The 19,606-nt window shown below is 44.1% G+C and overlaps 1 protein-coding gene across 1 annotated transcript in view; it reads right to left on the reverse strand.

The window, feature by feature from the left end:
- The window catches only part of DEPDC5 (DEP domain containing 5, GATOR1 subcomplex subunit), a 2,513,958-nt gene that overhangs the window by 1,435,545 nt on the left and 1,058,807 nt on the right, over nt 1–19,606 (reverse strand). Inside the window, exon 20 of the mRNA XM_044068865.1 lies at nt 7,404–7,524. Within this exon, the coding sequence (XP_043924800.1) occupies nt 7,404–7,524 (121 nt within the window). The remainder of the gene's footprint in view (nt 1–7,403; nt 7,525–19,606) is intronic.

The following is a 19,606-nucleotide window of genomic DNA, read 5'->3' on the forward strand; positions in this document are numbered from 1 at the left end:
TCTGCGGTAGCCAGGGGCTGTGTAGGCACCTCACTGAAAACCGGAGGACCGGCGACCGGCCCAGCCGAGGCCTTGGAGTCTGGCTTGGATCTAGGCTGCCTGTCTTTATCTTTGCATTTTTTTATGCAAGCCGGTAGTCGGTTGCTCCGACGGCATAGTGTAATTAAATTTCCTACCGAAGTAGTGTCGTGCGAAATCAAAGCGTCACTTTATAGTTCACTTATTGAACCTAGCACAAAACCGACAACCAGTGACGTCATAGTCTGGGCCTAGGCAAGGTATACAATAAGAATGAAAGTCCTTATGAGGTATTTGCTTCCCACAAGAAATGCAATTGTTAACTTTTTCTGACATCGGACTGAGGCAAGAAAAGGTTCCCCAAGAGGGTACTTAGCATTGAAGCCTTCAGACTGAAACTCGATTCGAAAATCTCAGGTGTCGGCCGACCGTCACTTGCGAACTGCTTCTGCTTCGGGCACCGCATGGCAAGAAAGACTGAAGAAAATGGCATCTGATGCCTCTTATACACCCCTGGCGCACTGACGTCAGGGAAGAAGCGACAGCAACCGACGCCGGACCAAGACTTTGGAATTCGGGCCGACTGCGGGACTGCCTGACGGCAGGATAACCCAAGTGTGATGACTGGAGTAGGGTAACACGATGAACATCAAAAGGACTTCCTATCATTAGTGCTGTGCTGGAGAGGTTAACCATCAATCCAGATAATGAATGCACAGCTGGGTTATGTGTGCAGGAGATGAGAGGTAATCAGAAGGCTGAGACCACTGAACAGTGATCATCAACAGTAGAAATCTCATGAAAAACATACATGAAGGACCATCACTATGGTTGAAGCCATCAATCCAAAAACTTGGAGGACCAGAGAAGTTGATGTAGGGCTTTTAACTGGCAATGAGGTTAAGTTCTAAGGGAATGAATTCCTGTTGGAGGAAAGACTAACAGCATAATAAGATATGGTTGGCTCCTGGCCAGAGGTGCAGGATCCACCTGGATGCTTTGGTAATCTTGATGTGAAGGTCCGTATACGGGAAGATTATCAAGCAGAGCCAAAAATGTGCCTTGAGGTAGGGCAAAATTGTTTGCACCATGACCATTCTAAAAAGGGTCTTCCTGACAGAGACTTAGACTGCTAAGATCTATGACTGGCCTGTTTTTGGTTGGGCAAATTTAATCTAAAACAGATTCTTGACTCCCTCTTGTCTGGTGGGACCTCTTGGGTGGCTCCTTTTTCCAAGTCACATATTCATTTTAACAATATATATAGGCAGGTACAATTTTTAGTCACATACACACAGGATAGGTTGCTAGTTAGTTATTTAAGATAGAAAATAGTAACATTTTATTTCTCATGCTTTCCATAGGAGAGAGTTCATGCAGAACACAACCAGGGATATTGTCAGGTCCCACAGAAGCTGTGTTCTTAGCCTTGGACAGTGCTGTTTTAACCCGTGCAGCAGTAATACTGGGTGCCTCGCAATCTACTGCTATCGTGATTGGTTCTTTAGTAGGTTTCAAATGCCAGATGTTCAGTTTTCTAGGCAAATCTCTTTTAAGAATGGCACTTTTGCCTGTGGTAAATGCTCTATTTGTTCCTATATAGTCAATAGCTTTTCTAGAATAAATGGGTTTAATTTTAGCCCAAATCAGATTTTTTCTTGCTGTACTGCTGGGGTTGTATATGTTCTGAACTGTTCCTGTAATAAATTTTATGTTGGGGAAACCCAAAGAATGTTTAAAATTAGATTTCAAGAGCATATAAAGGACATAAAGATTGTGAATTGTGACAGTCCTTTAGAAGTTCATTTTAGGAAATATAATTCTAGTAATTTTATGCTTCTTACGGGATGTATTTTGGAACAAGTTACTACTTGTATGGGTGAATTAATTTCTGAAAAAGAAAAAATTATTACATAAGAAGGCAGTTTTTATTTTGAAATGTAACACTTGGTTCCACAGGGACTCAACACTGAGTTTAACTGGAAGTACTAGATTCTGCTTACCAAGTGTTAATTGTCTTACTGCTGCGTATATTTACCAAGTGTTAATTGTCTTACTGCTGCGTATATTTACCAGGTGTTAATTGTCTTACTGCTGTGTATATTTACCAGGTGTTAATTGTCTTACTGCTGTGTATATTTACAAGTGTTAATTGTCTTACTGCTGTGTATATTTACCAAGTGTTAATTGTCTTACTGCTGTGTATATTTACCAGGTGTTAATTGTCTTACTGCTGTGTATATTTACCAAGTGTTAATTTGTCTTACTGCTGCGTATATTTACCAAGTGTTAATTGTCTTACTGCTGCGTATATTTACCAAGTGTTAATTGTCTTACTGCTGCGTATATTTACCAAGTGTTAATTGTCTTACTGCTGCGTATATTTACCAAGTGTTAATTGTCTTACTGCTGCGTATATTTACCAAGTGTTAATTGTCTTACTGCTGCGTATATTTACCAAGTGTTAATTGTCTTACTGCTGCGTATATTTACCAAGTGTTAATTGTCTTACTGCTGTGTATATTTACCAAGTGTTAATTGTCTTACTGCTGTGTATATTTACCAAGTGTTAATTGTCTTACTGCTGCGTATATTTACCAAGTGTTAATTGTCTTACTGCTGCGTATATTTACCAAGTGTTAATTGTCTTACTGCTGCGTATATTTACCAAGTGTTAATTGTCTTACTGCTGCGTATATTTATCAAGTGTGATTTTGGTGTTTTATTCACTCCTTGAAGGCTCTTAGGCCGAGGTGCTGGAATGCAATAAATTTTGTGTATTTTATCTGTGGCTATTTCAATATTTTATCATTTTTGTCAGTGTTGGTGGTCACACAAGTTGATGTAGGGCATTTAACTGGCAGTGAGGTTAGGTTGTAAGGGAATAAATCCTGTTTGGGGAAAGACCAACAGCACAATAAGATGTGCTCAGATGGCATCCAATGAAGGGAATGGATTGTACTGGTTGAACATGTGATTGGTCTGTAATTGGCAGAGATACTTAAGAACAGGCAAAGCTTTAGCAACTAATCTCTGCATGCTATGAGAGACTCTCTGGTTGTTGCATTCATAAGCCAATAGTCTATGTACAGGAACAATGGGATCCCTCTTAGTCTTACATGGGCTGCAACTTCTGCCATGCATGTGAACACCCAGGTGGGGGTTGTAGTAAGACCGAAGGGCAGGACTCTAAACTGAAAGTGGCTGGCTCCTGGCCAGAAATGCAGGAACCACCTGGATGCTTTGGTAATCTTGATGTGGAGGTCCGAATCCAGGAAGATTATCAAGCACAGCCAATAATTCGCCTTGAGGTAGGGCAAAACTGCTTGCACCATGACCATTCTAAAAAGGGTCTTCCTGACAGAGACTTAGACTGCTAAGATACATTACTGGCCTGTTTTTATTTGGGCAAAATTAATCTAAAAAAGATTCTTGACTCTCTCAATTGTCTGGTGGGTCCTCTTAGGTGGTTTCTTTTTCCAAGAAAGTTATTACATCTCTTTTACGTTTTTTCATTGATGGAATGAGGTGTATTAGAACAGCTAGGACTGATAGGGAGGGGTGTGGGAAAACACCATCTTACAGCTCCTGGATACTCTCGCACACCCAGTTGTCCTGATTGATGGCCATCCCCGCAGCTGATAAGAGAGATAGATGGCTGCAGACATTATCTGTCGAGTAAGCCTTCAAGGATGTTGGGGATACATGCTCAAATTGGGACATAGAAATCCCTGGATTTGTGAACCTCCTCTACCTGTTGGTCCGAGTCTGCTGAATGGGAGAGCTCTTCCATGGCCACCCCTAGCTAAAGAGGAGCCAAAGCTACATGAACTCCCAAGAGGCATCATGACAGAATACCTCTGGAGAAATGTACCTCCAAATAATGCTCTGGATACAGAAATAATGTCAGTCTGTAAAGCTTGGCAAAAGTATGCAACATAGACCACATTTCTGAGACTGGACCCTTTCTAATTCCTGATATAGGATCTTTAAAGGTCTCAAATTTGACACCAATTACAGACAATATCTCACCTTGTTGATTGCATCTCAATAATCTTTCATTTAAATAAATAAATAAATCTTTCCCGTCAGGTCTAAAGAGGGTGAAACCGTCATGGGGGCATTGATGAAGCACACACTGAAACTGTCCACAAAGTCAAAGGAGAAACCAGGCATGATGCCTGAAGGTAATGCCCATTGCAGACCCTAGTGCTCCATTAGGTGCATTATGTTACAACTGCATGAGGAGATCAGTATGTTCAATATGGTACTCATGCCAGCGACCCTAGTGTGCCATCAGGTGCATTACATTACAACTGCATGCGGTGATCAGTAATGTTCAACACAGTACTCATGCCAGCAACCCTAGTGCTCCATCAGGTGCATTACGTTAAAACTGCATGAGGAGATCAGTAATGTTCAATACGGTACTCATGCCAGTCACGTTACAACTGCATGAGGAGATCAGTAATGTTCAATACGGTACTCATGCCAGTCACGTTACAACTGCATGAGGAGATCAGTAATGTTCAATACGGTACTCATGCCAGTCACGTTACAACTGCATGAGGAGATCAGTAATGTTCAATATGGTACTCATGTCAGTCACGTGAGATCAGTAATGTTCAATACGGTACTCATGCCAGTCACGTTGCAACTGCATGAGGAGATCAGTAATGTTCAATATGGTACTCATGTCAGTCACGTTACAACTGCATGAGGAGATCAGTAATGTTCAATACGGTACTCATGCCAGCGACCCTAGTGCTCCATCAGGTGCATTACGTTAAAACTACATGAGGAGATCAGTAATGTTCAATACGGTACTCATGCCAGTCACGTTACAACTGCATGAGGAGATCAGTAATGTTCAATACGGTACTCATGCCAGTCACGTTGCAACTGCATGAGGAGATCAGTAATGTTCAATATGGTACTCATGCCAGTCACGTTACAACTGCATGAGGAGATCAGTATGTTCAATACGGTACTCATGCCAGTCACGCTACAACTGCATGAGGAGGTCAGTAATGTTCAATACGGTACTCATGCCAGTCACGTTACAACTGCATGAGGAGATCAGTATGTTCAATATGTTACTCATGCTAGTCAAAGTTTCCTTTACTGATGCAAGCATGGGTGGCTTTCACAGAGTCTAACGCATTTTCTGATAAATCTTTTTGGAAGTGGTTCATGTGTATTGCACAGTACAAACACCCTTAGGCAAAAGTACCCAAGGCACATGTATGCTTCCCCATTCTGTCCAATGTTCTAGACTCCTTGTTAGAGCAGACAGACAGTAGCTACATCATCCAACCACCCATGTTTGGTGGCTGCTGCTAAAATCATGGAGTCCACCAAATGCCCCTTAGTGTGGGGGGGGGGGGGATGAAGAATTTTGTCTGGGTCCCAGGGAATAACCTCAGCAGAGTTTGTTTCCTGCTGGTGACTAACTCTATAGGGCAATCATTGGGGAAACCACCCAGGAGATAAAAGTGAGAAAACCAAAAGGCCTCAAAAAGCACCTCTTCATCCTGAGAGAAAATGTTAATGGGCCAATATCTCCTCTGGTGCATTAATTTACGGATTGTTTGCCAAAGGAAGCATTTTCTGGCGAGGACTGGGTCAAGCCCTCTCAATCATCCAAGCTGGTGTCAGATGTTAGGGACTATGTAGGGTGGTCCATGTGCCTCCTTTTGCAAGTCTTCGTCTTTTAAATATCCGAGGGAAGGGTTGAGGGTGGTCCAAATCCTTGAAGTACTCAGACTGAACCTGTGCAGGTTCCCTGAGGCTTTCCATTCGACTCCACCTCAGGGACATCTGATAAGCAGGCTGACCTGAGGCTTTCCATTTGGCTCCATCTCGGGACGTCTGATAAGCAGGCTGAAGGAAGGACCAAATGGTTGAGGCTCTGTATTCTCTCAGAGGAGCAGTAATCACCCACTCCATAGTTTTGAAAGCTGACCACAAATCTGTCAGTAAAGAAGAGCTCCAACTCACAGTCATATCTGTGTCCTCTGAGACAGACATAAGAGGCATGGAGAAGAATATCTGTATTTTGACAAAAATAAATTATTCCAATAATGCTGGAGGTGCAGTGCACATCATAGAAGCCTGCACAACTAGTATTGTTGGAGAGCTGTGGACAGCATGCACAGAGGAGCAGAGCAAAACCATGGGAAGAAATGTAGGATCTCTAAATAACAAACATCTGCTGAAATCCGGTGAACAAGAACATACCACCAGCTCATCATCTTTCAAGCACAGGCGAAAGGATGCAATCCCAACAGCTCATTATCCTTCAGGAAACATGCATAACAAAATAAATCTTCTGCTGAGGACAGCATGCCCTGACTGGAAGATGATGACCTGTTAGAGAATGGAGATTTAGCAAGGCAGATGAACAAATGCTGATTTAGACTCAACAACCAAATCAGATTTATCAGTCTCATCCTGTGATAATCCTTCATCACATTAAAGTCTGGCTGGCTGTTTAGCTGAGTGCCAAAAGCACACTTCAACCCCCCTGTACCCAAAAAGTATATGAAGCACACAGTGCTTAATAGCTTCCAGTCTCATGTAAAGCAGTTCTGTTGACAGAACTATGCAGGCATCATAGCTTCAGCAATACATATAAGTTCACAGGTAGTTACTAGGCATGCAGTCCAGGAGACCACTTATGAATCTTGTCCAATTTCCCAAATGTCCGAATGCACTGTCTGGTTGAGTGACTTGCTCAAAGTCACACGGAAATGGAGCTTGAGCAAATCAAACCCTATACCAGAGGGAGTGGCTTGTTATCAGCTCATAGTCTTAATTGTCTGCATTAAGCGCCATACGTCTATGTATTTACCCCCTGCAAGTGTTGGTGGTACAGCTCTGATTGTGTAACACACAGCACAGTGAGCCGTCCTCACCAGAGTAATTTAGTAAACTGTGTATGAGAAAAGGAATGGATGGCAAGGCAGTGCTCTGCTGCCGTACAGAGGACACGTACTGGTCTCTGCTGCCATACAGAGGACACGTACTGGTCTCTGCTGCTGTACAGAGGACACGTACTGGTCTTGTTGGGCTATGCCTGGCCATGTATGCATGCGGGAAGTATAGGGAGGGCTCCTGATCTCAGTTTAATGTTACCCCTACCCCCACCCCAAAAAAAACACAGAGGAAAATAAATGTAGGACAGCTGGTAGGTAGGACAATATCTGTACTGGGAAATCAGAATACAGAGAAAGAAAGGCAAGGACATTTACCACTGTAACAAGTCAAAACCTAACTGTCGTGCCAAACGTCAACACTCTGCTGCATGCTGTTGGGGAAAATATGCAATATCTTAAAAAATAAATAAATAAATAGACAACCAAAAAAAAAAAAGTAAAACAGACCTGAAGGATGTACTTCGCTGGGCTCTAGAAGGTCCTGGTAGACGAAAAACCTGTGCATCATATGCATCATAATCCACCTGAATGGGAAGTGCATTTTCTGGTTCCTTAGGAGATGCCAGAGCTTCAAAAAGAAAAGAAAAAAAGACGTCAAAAAGATAAGTGTAAAATCAATTTCTTTGAAACCATTCATTATGTGACCTTCAAGCTTGACCTCTAAAACAAACAACTCTCTCATACTACCACTCTCCCACATTTTTCTTGGTCCTGAGAATACTTGGGCTTTAGTAATAAATATTGAAGACACAACTGTAAATAAAATGTATGTAGTCTAAGTCTCATACAAAAAGAAGTTATGACATCATAATGTTCCATTTGTGTTGTCGATCTTCATCTATTCTTGACTTGTGGGTTTACGGTTCCGATCCCCGGCACAGATCTGGCTGTTAAACAGCTTGTGTCAACCAAAAAATCTCTCAAGCTACAAGTCTATCCAAAACGCCTCTCTCTACATTACCTCAGATCAAGTTTGCAGGCTTACAGAAGAAAATACCCTAGCTCAATCCAGAAGCCATGTGTACGGTGTATCCTAAGAAACTCAGTACAGCATGTCGCTCCACCAGAACTTTTTAGCAGAGGACCAGTGAGGTGGGACGAAAGAATAAATGAATATCGACAACATAGATGGAATGTTATGGTAAGTCATAACTTCTCATGGTGTTAGTCTTCATCTGTTCTTGAGTTGTGAGGGTTGGGAGGGTGGCCTAATGATTAAGGTGTTTGCCTTACAAACCCAAGGTGCAGGGTTTGAATCTCACAAGGGATAGTTGGCTAGGCTTAAAATGGCTCGCAAGGGCAGTTAGCTTAGTACTAATCTATGAACCTATGAACCTAAGTTGTGTGACAGATAACCCAGCTACTTTAGATCCTGGGTGGCTCTATGGAAGAACATTCCTGAGAACCATAGAACCAAAGGAGGCTCTCCCCTGGAGACCATATCCAAGTTGTAATGAGTAATAATAGTATGTGGAGTAGCCCATGTTGCAGCTGCGCAAATTTCTGACCTGGAACCTTTAGAACGAAAAACAGCTGAAGTCGCCACAGATCTGGTAGAATGAGCCTTCACTGGCACAGGGAGTCCGATTCTTTTTCATGTAAATAAAGGAAATGCAAACTCTTAACCATTTTGATAGAGTAACCTTAGAAATTGATTTGCCCAAGGTTGAGCTCGGGAAAGATACAAATAATTGTTCTGATTGTCTAAAATGCCTAGTTTTGTCCATATAAAAATGTAATTGCCTGTCTACATCCAGAAAATGAAAGCAGTATTCGCCTTTATTAGAAAAATTGGGGAAGAATACAGGCAGGTCTACAGATTGATTGATATTTGTCTCTGAAAATCACTTTAGGAAGAAAGGATGGGTTTGTTCTGAGTGACACTCTGTCTTTATGAAAAACTAGATAAGGAGCTTTAGAACATAGAGCCTGTAATTCGGAGACTCAGCTTGCCGAGGTGACAGCTATAAGAAGCAACATTTTCCAAGAAAGAAATTTTAAGTCACAGGTAGCTGCAGGTTCAAACGAAGGAAATGTAAGAGACTGCGATACAACAGTCAAGCCCCATGGTGATAGAGGATCGTTGAATGAGAGCTTTAAACGAATGGTGCCCTTAAGAAAAACCTTACAAAGCCTGTGGTAGATAAAGGGCTGATCACCGAAACAATTATGGAAATGTGAAGTAGCAGCTAAAATAACCTTAACAGTCGCAGCAGAAGCTCCTTTACCAAAGTCGGTAGCTAGAAACTCTAGACCTTTTTCTACTGGCACTGAAAAAGGATCCAGACCATTATCAGAAGCCCAGATAGAAAATCCCCTCCATTTACTACTGTAGAGATTCCTGGTGGATGGTTTATGGGATACCAACAAAATGTGCCGTATAGGAGATGGGATGTCATTATGCCTGGTGACTAATGGAATTGGAGAAACCAAGCAGTTAGCTTGAGGGTCTGTAGATTGGGATGCAGTAGTCCTTGAAGATAGGACAGAAGGTCCAGAATCCACGGATGGCAAAGTAGATGAGGCCAAAGGAATGAAAGCCAAATTTATCATGGCCAGTAAGGTGCAATGAGGATTACTTTCCTTCTCAACCTAGATGCGTTTCTGAGGAAAAGAGGGAGCAGTGGGAAAGGCATAAAGGAGACCGGGGGGCCAATCGAGGAGAAGAGCATCTCTGGGGATTTCTCCTGAGGAGGAATTAGAGCAAAGTAGCTTCTGCACTTGCTGTTCAGGGGTGAGACAAACAGTTTATTATTTATTTTATTTATTTTACATTTGTTTACCGGGTTAGTCTGACTGGATACATATCCCTTTTCAGCAGAGACCTGGGGAGAAAAGCTCCACATTTGAAAGGAACAACAATAGATAGACTAAACATAAGCAACATTTGTAGTATACAAAATACAGTGAGACTAGTTACAAATACATTCTATTAAATTCCACAAGTACATGATGAGTAAATACCAGGATATACAGATAGGTTAAGAAGTAAAGAGGTTTGGGCTTTAATCACGAGGGAGAAGGGTAAATCTACTTTCCAGGTTGATTCTATGGTTATACAGGGGGGGGGGGGCAGTCTAAGAGGAAATAGCGTGATTTGGGAATAGGTTTAAAGGGATAAAGAGAAGTTTTGAGGTGAAGAGTCCTTTTAGATGATAGTGTGTAAGTGGTTGGCAGCTTATAAGGTTAGTCAGGATTGTCACAAGGGCATAGCCAGTGTGCCTTAAAAAATGACTTGAGACTAGTTTTAAAATGGCTGAGTGAACAGGTTGCAGCAAGGTTGGCCCCAGTGAAGAAAATTCTTCTTTGCCACTCTGGAGTTTAGAGACCACTCATGAGGCATGAGAATACACCTGCTCAGCTTGTCCGCAATCATGTTTGAACTCCCCAGGATGAGCATTGCTGTCAGAAAGCAGTTGGAAATTATGGCCCATTGCCACACTTGAAGGGCTTCTCAACACAACGGTAGGACTTGGTTCCCCCGTTTGTTGATGTACCAGACTATAGACATGTTGTCTGATTGAATAACTATCACCCTTTGAGTTAAGACGGACTGAAATGCTTGCAATACCAGAATGACTGCCCTGAGCTCCAGAACACTGATATGCAGATTGGCCTCATTGGTGGACTACGTGCCTTGGACAGTCTATCCCCAATAATGCCCCCACCCCATCTGGGAAGCATCTGTGGTCACTATGACCTTGGGCTGAGGAAGGACAAAGCAACGGCCTAGAAGAATCTCTTTGGACTGCATCCACCAGGATAGGTTATTTTGCATCGGCTGGATATAAAAACTAGGTGATTTATGGGGTGGATTAGAATAGACCATTGGTTCGCAAGCAGCCACTGAAGAAGTCTCATGTGAAATCTTGCCAGTGGGACTAACGTGATCACTGCTGCCATGGAGCCAATGCTTGCAGAATTTGCTGAGTTGGTATTTTGCTTGAACAAAGAACAGGGTGAACCTGCAATTGTATTTTCTCCGAACTGTGGAGGGGAAGGGATGGATGCCAAGAGCTCCGATGAATTCCATATCTCGAGAAGGGGTCAGTAGAGACTTCGCAAGAATGACTATGATCCCCAACTGTTGAGATAGCTCCAGAATAAGATCCTATTTGGTGAACACCCAGGGGGCTATGGTGAGACCACAAGGCAGCACTCTGAACTGGTAATGACTGGCTCCCAGCAGGAAGTGGAGAAACTTTATTGAGCGTTTGTCCATCTTTATGTGGTAAGACATGCCTTGAATGTCAATAGACCACATCTAATCATTTTCCTCGAAGACAGAAAGTATTGACTGAACTGTGACCATCTGGAATCTTGACTGTTGGACAAATTTGTTTAGAATGCTGAGATCAAAAATTGGTCTCCAGTCCCCTGTTTTCTTTCACACTAAAAAGAATCTTGAGTAAAATCCGGATCCTAATTGGTCAACTCTTTTTTCGAGCAGCTTTTGTATTTCTAATGCTGCTTGATCTCTCTGACTGGATGGAACACTGGGGAGTCTTGCATGGATTCTCTGGTAAAGGGTGAAGGGGATTGAATAACCGCTGGAAATAATCCTTAGCACCCAGGCATCGGCAGGTGGTTGGGTGCAAGGAGAATCTTCCCCCATATGCCTCCAGAAGCAAGCAATCAGGCCTCCTTTCAGGAGAGTTGATAGGGCTGACAACAGAAGAACCCCCTAGAACCCTAATAATGCAGACCACCCCTGCCTCTAGGATGGCGTCTTCCATTGTAATTCCCCCTCGGCCCTGAGGGGAGTCTGTACCACATGTGTCCTGGAAAGGCCTCTGGGACTTCTTGAACCACATTTTGCCACTCTTTTGATTCGAGGAGTAGGATCATTGAGGAGTGGAAAAATGTACGCCCAGAAGAGACAGAGTCTTTCCATCCTTTTCCCACTTGGACAGAGTTTCCTTAACTTTGGGCCTAAACAATCAGCAACTGTCAAAGACAGCATTGATGAAGGAAGACTTGAATGGTTCCGCAATGTCACACAGGCACACCCAAGCATGTCATCTAATAGCAACACCTGAACCTGCTGGCCTAGTCGCCCCTTCGGCTGCATGTGCAATGAGCCTCATGGACGAGTTCAAAATAGACTTCAGGGTAGCTAACTGGGAGGCCACCTTTCTCTTGAACCCCCTCATCCACTGCTTCTGGCAGGATATCTAACAGCTCCTTAACCAGATCTCCTCTGAAGTCTAGTAAAGTGTGCGAAAAAATTCAAGGACCTGACGGAGAAGGTCATTGATGCATAGCCCACTTCCCAAATCTGTCCACTGCCCTGGACTCTTGGTTAGGGGGATGAACAGTAGAACTTTCCTTGACTAGTTCTTCCTTGGTGGCAGCCGCTACCACCATGGCATCACCTACTAAGCCCTTTGCCCAATGTGGATGGTCCTCAGGGGTGGAAGGAATTTTGTCAGGTCTCCAGGGGACATGTTCTACAGAATCAGGAGTCTTCCAAGCCCACTGGGCAATCGATTTAATTAGGTCATCAGCAGGTGGGGTCACCCAGGAGGCAGATGGGCAAGCACCAAAGGCCTGTAAGTACATGGATTCCTCAGAGGAAGAGTCTTTGGGCTTCCAATCACCCCACTATTTTAGGATCTCAAGAATGTCTCCAAAGGATACGTCTTCCGGGGGGGGGGGGGTGACTGTGGGGAACCTTCCCCCCTCACCGAAATGAGAATCACAGTGTTGCCTCTTACACAATCTCTTCTGAGGTGGCTCTTCAATGGGAGCATCTGAAGAGGACTTGGAAGAGGGTACGCCTTTAGTAGGCAAGTCTTGCGACCTTGGAGTTCGCTGTACAGGGGTAGAGGCTGGCGGTAGAACAGATAAACCTGGGGTCAAAGGGTGAGACTCCGGTAACACAGGAGCCACCTGAGATGAGGCTCTTTCCATGGTTTGAAAGGCAGAACCCCCTGAGGAGGGATGGGTGCCCAGAACTGAGACAAACTGGGAAATGGGGTCACACCCCCACCCTGAGAGACCCACCTGAAAACCAGAAACGAGGATGGGTCCTCTGTCAGCACAACCCGAAGAGACAAGACTGGCTCCATAGAAAAAAAATGGGGCCAACTTGAACCCCTCAGGCCCAACAACAGAGACATGGTCCCGGAGACTCATCTATCCCTAAGGCACACAAGGCGTCAGAGCCATACCCAGCGAAGATACAAAGGTTATAGGTGCCAAAGTAACTGAAACCAGTGAAGTTGGCCTCGAGAGCTCTAAAGCCTGTGAAGAGGTTAGAGGAGGAGAGTAAGAAGGGGCTGTGGGAGAGAAACACCGTGCACCAGAAGGAAGAGGAGGCTGAAGATGAGGGAAGACCCCTGGCTGTCAGGATCTGATCCACCAACCTTACTACATCAACCTCAGAGAGACTTCTGGTCGAGTGAACGGATAATCTAGAAGGAGACTCGAGTCTTTCTAGAAAGGGGCTAGGGAGTTGTCCAAGGGAGGGATCAATGGCGGGGGAATAAGTGGTCCTGGGCTGATTAGAAATGTCAGTCTTCAGCACCATCTGTGGAGCTGTGGAAGATATTGGCACCAATATGGTAGTAGTGACAATTGGTGCCTGTGTCGAAACCGTAGCCAAAGTGGGAGCGGTAGGAGTCATAGTTTGAGTGGGCATCATGGCCAATGGCACTGGTAAGGGTAATGGTGCTGAAGATTCAGTCTGTTCCAAAAGTTTCGGAACCTTAGAGTTCAATTCTGAAAAGGAACCTGCAGATGCACACTTGTGCTTTTTAATGGCCGGTGCCAAAAGAGATGCTGGCACAGAATAGGAAACTTTGGAACCAGAGACTAGAAGAGACTGGTCAGCCTTGGACAAGGCTTCTTTGAGAATAAGCTTATTTCTATATTCTACCAGGGCTTTATTACTGAAACCCTGGCAGACAGAACAGTCAGTTCTTAAGTGGGGCACCCCCAAACAATATACACAACAAGCATGGCCATCTGAGTTTGGCATTTTCCTGCCACACTCTTTACATTGTTTAAATCCTGTAATGGAGCTTTAAGATTTTTTTACCCTTGCCCTAAATAAAAAATGCAGGAGAGGCAGAAGAAAAGGAAGGTGGAGAAAAACCAACAAGCAGTCACACCACAAAGGAAAGCACTAACAGCAATGGTAGGAAAGATGACTTACTGGTAATGTAGAGGGGGGGGGACTACCAATGATGGCAGTGCAGACTAACAATGGTAACAAGCAGTCACGCCACAAAGGAAAGCACTAACAGCAATGGTAGGAAGGATGACTTACTGGTAATGTAGAGGGGGGGGGAACTACCAATGATGGCAGTGCAGATTAACAATGGTAACAAGCAGTCACACCACAAAGGAAAGCACTAACAGCAATGGTAGGAAAGATGACTTACTGGTAATGTAGAGGGGGGGGGAACTACCAATGACGGCAGTGCAGATTAACAATGGTAACAAGCAGTCACACCACAAAGGAAAGCACTAACAGCAATGGTAGGAAAGATGACTTACTGGTAATGTAGAGGGGGGGGGACTACCAATGATGGCAGTGCAGACTAACAATGGTAACAAGCAGTCACACCACAAAGGAAAGCACTAACAGCAATGGTAGGAAAGATGACTTACTGGTAATGTAGGGGGGGGAACGACCAATGATGGCAGTGCAGACTAACAATGGTAACAAGCAGTCACACCACAAAGGAAAGCACTAACAGCAATGGTAGGAAAGATTACTTACTGGTAATGTAGAGGGGGGGGGACTACCAATGATGGCAGTGCAGACTAACAATGGTAACAAGCAGTCACACCACAAAGGAAAGCACTAACAGCAATGGTAGGAAAGATGACTTACTGGTAATGTAGGGGGGGGGAACTACCAATGATGGCAGTGCAGACTAACAATGGTAACAAGCAGTCACACCACAAAGGAAAGCACTAACAGCAATGGTAGGAAAGATTACTTAATGGTAAAGTAGAGGGGGGACTACCAATGATGGCAGTGCAGACTAACAATGGTAACAAGCAGTCACACCACAAAGGAAAGCACTAACAGCAATGGTAGGAAAGATGACTTACTGGTAATGTAGAGGGGGGGGGACTACCAATGATGGCAGTGCAGATTAACAATGGTAACAAGCAGTCACACCACAAAGGAAAGCACTAACAGCAATGGTAGGAAAGATGACTTACTGGTAATGTAGAGGGGGACTACCAATGATGGCAGTGCAGACTAACAATGGTAACAAGCAGTCACACCACAAAGGAAAGCACTAACAGCAATGGTAGGAAATATGACTTACTGGTAATGTAGGGGGGGGGACTACCAATGATGGCAGTGCAGACTAACAATGGTAACAAGCAGTCACACCACAAAGGAAAGCACTAACAGCAATGGTAGGAAAGATGACTTACTGGTAATGTAGAGGGGGGGACTACCAATGATGGCAGTGCAGACTAACAATGGTAACAAGCAGTCACACCACAAAGGAAAGCACTAACAGCAATGGTAGGAAAGATGACTTACTGGTAATGTAGAGAGGGGGGGGACTACCAATGACGGCAGTGCAGACTAACAATGGTAACAAGCAGTCACACCACAAAGGAAAGCACTAACAGCAATGGTAGGAAAGATGACTTACTGGTAATGTAGAGGGGGACTACCAATGATGGCAGTGCAGACTAACAATGGTAACAAGCAGTCACACCACAAAGGAAAGCACTAACAGCAATGGCAGGAAAGATGACTTACTGGTAATGTAGAGGGGGGAGGACTACCAATGATGGCAGTGCAGACTAACAATGGTAACAAGCAGTCACACCACAAAGGAAAGCACTAACAGCAATGGTAGGAAAGATGACTTACTGGTAATGTAGAGGGGCGGGACTACCAATGATGGCAGTGCAGACTAACAATGGTAACAAGCAGTCACACCACAAAGGAAAGCACTAACAGCAATGGTAGGAAATATGACTTACTGGTAATGTAGAGGGGGGGGACTACCAATGATGGCAGTGCAGACTAACAATGGTAACAAGCAGTCACACCACAAAGGAAAGCACTAACAGCAATGGTAGGAAAGATGACTTACTGGTAATGTAGAGGGGACTACCAATGATGGCAGTGCAGACTAACAATGGTAACAAGCAGTCACACCACAAAGGAAAGCACTAACAGCAATGGTAGGAAAGATGACTTACTGGTAATGTAGAGGGGGGACTACCAATGATGGCAGTGCAGACTAACAATGGTAACAAGCAGTCACACCACAAAGGAAAGCACTAACAGCAATGGTAGGAAAGATGACTTACTGGTAATGTAGAGGGGGGAGGGAACTACCAATGATGGCAGTGCAGACTAACAATGGTAACAAGCAGTCACACCACAAAGGAAAGCACTAACAGCAATGGTAGGAAAGATGACTTACTGGTAATGTAGGGGGGGACTACCAATGATGGCAGTGCAGACTAACAATGGTAACAAGCAGTCACACCACAAAGGAAAGCACTAACAGCAATGGTAGGAAAGATGACTTACTGGTAATGTAGAGGGGAACTACCAATGATGGCAGTGCAGACTAACAATGGTAACAAGCAGTCACACCACAAAGGAAAGCACTAACAGCAATGGTAGGAAAGATGACTTACTGGTAATGTAGAGGAGTCGGACTACCAATGATGGCAGTGCAGACTAACAATGGTAACAAGCAGTCACACCACAAAGGAAAGCACTAACAGCAATGGTAGGAAAGATGACTTACTGGTAATGTAGAGGGGAAGGAACTACCAATGATGGCAGTGCAGACTAACAATGGTAACAAGCAGTCACACCACAAAGGAAAGCACTAACAGCAATGGTAGGAAAGATTACTTACTGGTAATGTAGAGGGGGAACTACCAATGATGGCAGTGCAGACTAACAATGGTAACAAGCAGTCACACCACAAAGGAAAGCACTAACAGCAATGGTAGGAAAGATGACTTACTGGTAATGTAGAGGGGGGGGACTACCAATGATGGCAGTGCAGACTAACAATGGTAACAAGCAGTCACACCACAAAGGAAAGCACTAACAGCAATGGTAGGAAAGATGACTTACTGGTAATGTACGGGCGGGGGACTACCAATGATGGCAGTGCAGACTAACAATGGTAACAAGCAGTCACACCACAAAGGAAAGCACTAACAGCAATGGTAGGAAAGATGACTTACTGGTAATGTAGAGGCCGGGGGACTACCAATGATGGCAGTGCAGACTAACAATGGTAACAAGCAGTCGCACCACAAAGGAAAGCACTAACAGCAATGGTAGGAAATATGACTTACTGGTAATGTAGGGGGTGGAACTACCAATGACGGTAGTGCAGACTAACAATGGTAACAAGCAGTAACACCACAAAGGAAAGCACTTAACAGCAATGGTAGGAAAGATGACTTACTGGTAATGTAGGGGGGACTACCAATGATGGCAGTGCAGACTAACAATGGTAACAAGCAGTCACACCACAAAGGAAAGCACTAACAGCAATGGTAGGAAAGATGACTTACTGGTAATGTAGGGGGGACTACCAATGATGGCAGTGCAGACTAACAATGGTAACAAGCAGTCACACCACAAAGGAAAGCACTAACAGCAATGGTAGGAAAGATGACTTACTGGTAATGTAGGGGAACTACCAATGATGGCAGTGCAGACTAACAATGGTAACAAGCAGTCACACCACAAAGGAAAGCACTAACAGCAATGGTAGGAAAGATGACTTACTGGTAATGTAGGGGGACTACCAATGATGGCAGTGCAGACTAACAATGGTAACAAGCAGTCACACCACAAAGGAAAGCACTAACAGCAATGGTAGGAAAGATGACTTACTGGTAATGTAGGGGGACTACCAATGATGGCAGTGCAGACTAACAATGGTAACAAGCAGTCACACCACAAAGGAAAGCACTAACAGCAATGGTAGGAAAGATGACTTACTGGTAATGTAGAGGGAGGACTACCAATGACGGCAGTGCAGACTAACAATGGTAACAAGCAGTCACACCACAAAGGAAAGCACTAACAGCAATGGTAGGAAAGATGACTTACTGGTAATGTAGAGGGGGACTACCAATGATGGCAGTGCAGACTAACAATGGTAACAAGCAGTCACACCACAAAGGAAAGCACTAACAGCAATGGTAGGAAAGATGACTTACTGGTAATGTAGAGGGAGACTACCAATGATGGCAGTGCAGACTAACAATGGTAACAAGCAGTCACACCACAAAGGAAAGCACTAACAGCAATGGTAGGAAAGATGACTTACTGGTAATGTAGAGGGGGGGGGACTACCAATGACGGCAGTGCAGACTAACAATGGTAACAAGCAGTCACACCACAAAGGAAAGCACTAACAGCAATGGTAGGAAAGATGACTTACTGGTAATGTAGAGGGGGGGGTGACTACCAATGATGGCAGTGCAGACTAACAATGGTAACAAGCAGTCACACCACAAAGGAAAGCACTAACAGCAATGGTAGGAAAGATGACTTACTGGTAATGTAGGGGGGGGACTACCAATGATGGCAGTGCAGACTAACAATGGTAACAAGCAGTCACACCACAAAGGAAAGCACTAACAGCAATGGTAGGAAAGATGACTTACTGGTAATGTAGGGGGGCGACGACCAATGATGGCAGTGCAGACTAACAATGGTAACAAGCAGTCACACCACAAAGGAAAGCACTAACAGCAATGGTAGGAAAGATGACTTACTGGTAATGTAGAGGGGGACTACCAATGATGGCAGTGCAGACTAACAATGGTAACAAGCAGTCACACCACAAAGGAAAGCACTAACAGCAATGGTAGGAAAGATGACTTACTGGTAATGTAGAGGGGGACTACCAATGATGGCAGTGCAGACTAACAATGGTAACAAGCAGTCACACCACAAAGGAAAGCACTAACAGCAATGGTAGGAAAGATGACTTACTGGTAATGTAGAGGGAAAAGACTACCAATGATGGCAGTGCAGACTAACAATGGTAACAAGCAGTCACACCACAAAGGAAAGCACTAACAGCAATGGTAGGAAAGATGACTTACTGGTAATGTAGAGGGGGACTACCAATGATGGCAGTGCAGACTAACAATGGTAACAAGCAGTCACACCACAAAGGAAAGCACTAACAGCAATGGTAGGAAAGATGACTTACTGGTAATGTAGAGGGGGGGGGGGACTACCAATGATGGCAGTGCAGACTAACAATGGTAACAAGCAGTCACACCACAAAGGAAAGCACTAACAGCAATGGTAGGAAAGATGACTTACTGGTAATGTAGAGGGCACTACCAATGATGGCAGTGCAGACTAACAATGGTAACAAGCAGTCACACCACAAAGGAAAGCACTAACAGCAATGGTAGGAAAGATGACTTACTGGTAATGTAGGGGGGGGGACTACCAATGATGGCAGTGCAGACTAACAATGGTAACAAGCAGTCACACCACAAAGGAAAGCACTAACAGCAATGGTAGGAAAGATGACTTACTGGTAATGTAGGGGGACTACCAATGATGGCAGTGCAGACTAACAATGGTAACAAGCAGTCACACCACAAAGGAAAGCACTAACAGCAATGGTAGGAAAGATGACTTACTGGTAATGTAG

Source organism: Protopterus annectens, chromosome 4.part0 (assembly GCF_019279795.1).
Source record: "Protopterus annectens isolate FY-2018-M chromosome 4.part0, PAN1.0, whole genome shotgun sequence".
NCBI lineage: Eukaryota > Metazoa > Chordata > Ceratodontiformes > Protopteridae > Protopterus > Protopterus annectens.